At 30.1% G+C, this 6,330-nt stretch overlaps 1 protein-coding gene across 1 annotated transcript; it reads right to left on the bottom strand.

Annotated features, from left to right (window-relative positions):
* Positions 1 to 1,995: 1,995 nt before the first annotated feature.
* LOC141482780 (uncharacterized) lies at positions 1,996 to 6,330 on the bottom strand. Its single transcript, XM_074176576.1, has 4 exons — positions 5,397 to 6,330; positions 3,607 to 4,730; positions 3,493 to 3,550; positions 1,996 to 2,786 (listed from the first exon to the last, which is right to left on the bottom strand). The coding sequence occupies exons 1-4, from the start codon at positions 5,518 to 5,520 to the stop codon at positions 2,497 to 2,499; spliced, it is 1,596 nt and encodes a 531-aa protein (XP_074032677.1). The 5' UTR covers positions 5,521 to 6,330; the 3' UTR covers positions 1,996 to 2,496.

Below are 6,330 nucleotides of genomic sequence, written 5' to 3'. Positions count from 1 at the left end.
GCTGAATGTATCTACACTGGATTTTCAAAAAAAAAGAGAAACAGGCATTGTCATTATTTTTAATATTGATACATGCATGTTATTTTGCAATTTGATGTGGAAGTTCAATGAGAGATGAACCATTAATTTCCAAATTGACTATACCACTTAAAACGCAATCACTATTTCGTTCTTGAAATTCAGATAATGATGGTTGTCAAATAAAATCTAAGACATTTAAAAAAAATTTTATTCATTTAATTATGTTTTCGGTTGACAAGCAAAATGTATCATTTATTCAGGAGTGATCTGCATCATTCCGTTACATTTGTGATACATAGCAAGATCCTGACGATGAGATTGATGCCACTCGAGACTCTACGGGCAAAAACAAAATGTCACTCCACAACGTTTACATATGATTGATGAATGAGGTGTATCAATAGGCAGTAATGTGGGTGGAGCGGGGGACATCGTCACAGTTTTTGGACAGCTGAAATTATTCACAATGAAATTTTTCGATACTGAAAATAGTTTTGAACAACTCACAAAATATCTAGACATGATTCATCAATTAGTTGTGACTGTTGGTTCAGGTTGTTCTCATATTCCGAGGGTTGAGATGGTTCAGATCTAAAGACAAAAATTTCGTACTCAAAAATACAAGGTGATATTTTTGCAAAAAAAAAATTGATATAGAGTTTGGTTTTTTTTTGCAAAATGTTATAAAAAATTACGTATGATGAATATTCATACGAAAAAAAATTTTTCATAAAAATTTGTACGTAATTGTTTTAACTTTTGATATATTTGAAATACTTGGATTCATGGATGTGGTAAATTCAGTTTCGAGCAAATTTTCCAGCATGCATTCGTTATATTTGAATACACTTATGAGTCATGGGATGTGGTAGATACAGTTTCGAGCAAATTTTTCAGCATGCATGAATACACTTATGAGTCATGGGATGTGGTAGATACAATTTCGCGCCATTTTTTTTTTCAGCTAGGTGTGGCACTTGTGGCGTCATCTCATATAATTTTTTATATAGAGGTCGCTGACGGCTGTGAAAAGCCGGCCCAAAAACAAGGTTTTCACTAATAACACAGTTATAAAATGAAACGCGTGAACGAATTTTGATTTATTTCGGAGGATATTTTTGTTGATGTATGACAAATGAACTCGCTTTTATTTTTGATCGTATGATCCAGATGTCTAGGAAGGTCGCTCAAGGCGGGAAAAAAAAGGCCCTCTGAAAATTAGGTTTTTCATGGAAAAAAAACAGTCATAAAATGAAACGCGTGAATGAATTTTGATGTTTTTTTGTTCAGGAGTATATTTTTGTTCATGTATAACAAATAAACCAGATATTTTTGGGGTTTTTCAAAACTAATACATGTACACTGATAAAAATAATTACACAATTTATCGTTGGCAATTTATTACCACAATCTATTATGTAATCATATAACGATACTAATTACGTAATTTTTTTTCAGTATAGAAAATGTAAAAGTCACACAATTTATTTAGTAAAATTTCACAGTAAAAAAGATTTGCAATTTGAAATTACACCACAAATAAGGTTATTATAAACGATATATTGTGGAAATTTTTAGTAATAATAGCATGGTTTTACCATCAAATCTGTAATCTTACTATACCCTTCATATAATTGTACATTACTCGAATTGGATTTTTTTCTGAACATGAGTAATAATACAATATGGGAACTGTATCTTTACCATGCGAAATTTCGAATTCCTTTGTAAATTTCCATTATACATAGGGTAGGCATATGTAAAAATACATGGTAATATTAGAATGTAGAATTACAAGGTATTATTACGTTTTTGTTGTAAAACCACAAGGTATTTCATGGTTATTACATATTAAAATCCAAAACCATTACAAAAATATTTATTAAAACAAAAAATTAACATAAAATAAATATTTCAAATAAACAAATAAAAATAAATAGGTACTCATTTTTAAACTAAATAATGTAAGGAACGATAAAAACTAACACAATAATGTTACAAATATTAAATGCTATAAAAAGGGGAACTGAAAATGTATTCAAGAGAAGAACCAGTTATTTAATTTGTTGACATATCTAATAAGAATTCGAAACTAAAAATTGTAACTACCGTACTAGTAAATGGGCTTAATTATAAAAATTAATTTTCAAGATTGTCAACAAAAGATGATACGATTCTAGTGTTAATAGCAAATAGCCATTCAATTATCATTTTTATGTATCACAAGGAAGATTTCAATTCCATTTATTAATGTTGGTTGAAAAATACTAAAAGATAAATTTATTCTTGTATAAATTCAAATACTAACAATCATATATTATCGAAAGTTCATATTACATTTTGAATTGGCTATAAATTTTGATCCTAAGTTCGAATTCCTCAAATTATTATTATTTTTTTTCATTCACTTGGTACATAAAGATGATAATTTAACAATTAATTGCTTTTCAGTAAGTAGACATAGTTTGTAGATCTTCATTTTATTTGCAATGAATGATTATTAAATTTCAACATATAATTCAAAACTTTCTTCTTTGTCTGAGTAACCTTTCCTCTACTCTTGGAACCAGCATCAGGATGAATTTTGAGATACATCCTCTGTAGGAGCTCGAAGGTTGCTTGGAGTTTTGGAGGATATTTCAAATTAAGAATGAAATATAATGAAAACGCAACTTTTAGAGCTTCCATAAATGTTCCATATCCTTGCAAATCAATGTTCTCTCTTTCCACAAAAACGAAGAAGATTTCATTTTCTTGTGCATCACCTTAAATGAAAAAATAAATAGGTTTCTCATGAATAATTATATGAATAATGATATGTATGTACTGAAATAGAACTTTATTTTCTTAAAGAGTAATGTCGAGAACTATTTTTAGGATTTTATAAGGGCTGATGATTGAGTAGTTGAAGAGTATGAATGTACAGTGTGTGTATGGAAAGGGAAGTATTTTTCAGAGATATTTCTTTCTTTGAAGGCGGTTGTTTTGAATGTTTTTTTTTTTTTTGGTTTTGTGTCTAGTAGAAGCTGACTAGAAGGAAAGGTGATTTTCTTATAATTGAATGTTCAATTAAACATAATTGTTTCGGATGGACTTCTTCTCCCGGTTTTTTGTATGTGAATATCTATCGTATGTATGAATTACACATCCTAATGAAGAGTTCAATTCATTATTTTCAATTTTAATTTTTCTTTTTTCATTTGGAGGTTCCTATCTTCTGTTTGTTATTGGAGAAGTAGAAGGTCAATAGTCTTCGTTCCCAGAAAGTATACTATCATGGAAATTTCAACCCCATACTATATACCGATACAACAATAAATAAAAGAAAAGTAAAGATCAAATTGGTGATATAAACTTCTGAAGGTCATTAGAAATGGACGACGAGAAATCTGGGTTGTAGAGCGGGTTGTTCATTGTGGTATAATGGTTGAGAATGAATTGGAGCCAAGAAAAAATGAAAACTCATCTTACCTACTGCCACAATGCTTGGAGTCAGAGGTAAATCATCATTATGTATATCGGACATTGTCTGAAATAAATAAATATTAATAAATAGGATAGTAGATTTTACTTTTATATCCCCACCTTTGATACTAGAAAGAAGTCCTCGATACTTTCTCCGAAGTACTGGGCTATATATGTAAGACATTTTATTGAATCATCAGCAACTACTTCCTTCTCTACACTAGCACTAGAAGTGTTATGAGTTTTTTTGAACCATAAAGATTTGATTATTTCAACATCTTCATTGATTTTATCCAACAAGTTGATATTTGATCCTGTTAATTTATTAAAATGCCATATGATCGATTTTGGAGATAGTATAATTGGCCACTCTTCTTTTATAGTAGAAATTGTGGGGCTAATTACATTATTCAGATATTTTCTGATTTCTGGATAGCTTTTTTCGAGTATTGTATAGAAGTCTTCATTAATATCTGTGGCTTTCTTTTCTTTATCGGAAACCATTTGAGAACTAACAATTTCTGGATCCCAATTTGAGCAGCCAGCTCTTGCGCTTAAAAACATTTTTTTATTCGCCACTGGATTAGCTGTATTATTTGTATTACTGTCAAGTGCTCTTTTATAAAGAGGTCTATTCAGATAGTTATTTCTATCAATCAATTTTTGCACTAGTTTGTGGCTACCATCTCCTAAAATTACTCCGTCCCTATCTATGTCAATGAACACCGACGGGTAAGAGTTTATGACTTTCTTTGCTATAATTTTAAATGCTCTGATCGGAATAACTTTTTTAAAGCACCTCATATCATCAACTATGATTTGTGTTAAACGTGTAATTGTTCCTGCGTCTCTTATTTTATTTTCCAAATTTTGAATTTGATTGGAGTTCAGTTTCTCCCAAGGTATTTTGAAATTTTTCCACCATGTTTCGGCATTGCAATCGGTAGATTCAGAAATTATAATATTCTCAGATGATACCATCATTGGAATTTCTTGATCTATTGAGTCAATAGTAATTGTTGAATTTGTGCTGCTATTCAACAAATCATTTCTTGGAGGTAGAGTAGAAGATAATGACAATCCTGATGTTAAAGAAGAATCTGATTTGGGGGGTTGCCAGTATTCTCCAGGTTGTAGTAACATCAGAACTTCATTTTTGAAGTATGGCAATACTTCATCTTCGACAGGGGTTCCGTTCGATTCCAACACTAACACTGATCCATTCAAATCCAATTTTATGGACGCTGAAATTAAAATAATGATAAGTACCTATATAGACTATTTTTGAAATAAAAAAGTAACCTCACTAATGTAAGCTTGCAAATATCAATACGGGTGAATATGATTCAAGGATTATAATTATGTTTCCTTTTGTTGGGTATGAACCTGTTGGAAATGAAGGCATTATTATTATCATTATGTAATGTTTGTGTCAGGCGAAGAGCACTTTTCTGGATGACATTTGAAAGCTTCCAAGGAAGATAATCTGATCTTTATAAAACATCTTTCGGCATCTTCCTAGTCCGAAATAGTGTTCCAAGTTTCTGAAAAGCAGCCTTTGGTATTCTACGATTGGCGTCATTTTAATCCCCAAAACAACTTTTCGAAGCAGAAAGTGGAATTGCCTGCATCATAATGTTATCGAGAATTAAAATGAGAGAACGAGACAAATATGTTGTCGTTAGCAAAAGCAATATATTGAATTCTTGGTTTTTCTAATTAGTTGTTGATATAAAATGAAAAAACGTCTTGAAGATAATATGGATCACTGACGAACACCAAAGAATGCGGCAGACATTCATGACATAAAAATTTAATAATTGGATAATTTTAGAGCTGTGAAACTGAAGTATTCAAAATATCTATTAGTCTTGAAGAGGATAAGTATATTTACAAAAATTTTAACTTACCATTCAAAATTAGAGTATTGTAGGGTGCTTCACAGTCATCGTCTACTAAAATGATAGTTTTTTGAATTCGTTCAGCATTCCATACTATGTAAGGAATTTTCATGTCTGAAAATGTACATATCATTTTGCAAAATCATATTCAGGATCTGAACTGTCTTTGTTCAAACTCCTGACTACAATTATTATATGAAAAAGACAAATGTTGTAACAATGTAATTGTCTTTCAGATTTGTGAAATTTTGAGAGCAAGTAAAGAATTTTTTGATGAAATTCTATGGGAAAAACACATTCAACAACTCTTTGGGAGATTTTCTCAAAAGAGTTCAGAACCCCAACATATGTTTTACTATAGAATAGCTTCCTTCAAGCATATTTTGGTTCATTTTGTTAAAATTTCACAAAAGTGTTGTTAAATACGTTTATGCCTTTTAATATTTTTGTTTTTATTCATTTTTTAGTTTTGAATTTCGTCCAAACAGTTCAGCAAACATTTTCATCTTCATCATGAAAATGCTTGCTAAACTGTTTGGACCAAATTCAAAACTAAAAAATGCATAATTCGAAATTAAATGAAAATTTTTAAAAAAGTTCAAGTGGTGCTGATTTGAAATAAAAAACTCTTTCGTCATTGAAATCATGATGAAGTAAGCTTTCTACACAGAGTATTCTCTCATAGGGAACAAATATGTCACAAGTTTTATTCTGCTCCAACTCTTGTGTTCCTATTATTTCAGAAAGAAGACCAGAAACGCAATTATAAAATGCTTTCAACTCCTTACCGATGAAATATATGTTTTCTAAATCATGTTCTATAAAAATATATTTGATTTGACACAAATGGTAAAAAGCAAATTGATCTTTATGAATACATAAATACATTCCCGATTTATAGGATATACCCCTAAATATAACATTTCCACTAATGAATGCTAAT

Source organism: Leptinotarsa decemlineata, unplaced genomic scaffold, assembly GCF_025532065.1.
Source record: "Leptinotarsa decemlineata unplaced genomic scaffold, Ldec_3_MD MMD2_P_RNA_scaffold_14, whole genome shotgun sequence".
NCBI lineage: Eukaryota > Metazoa > Arthropoda > Insecta > Coleoptera > Chrysomelidae > Leptinotarsa > Leptinotarsa decemlineata.
Note: the sequence above shows the minus strand (reverse complement) of the source record. Positions and strands in the feature narration are given on the sequence as shown.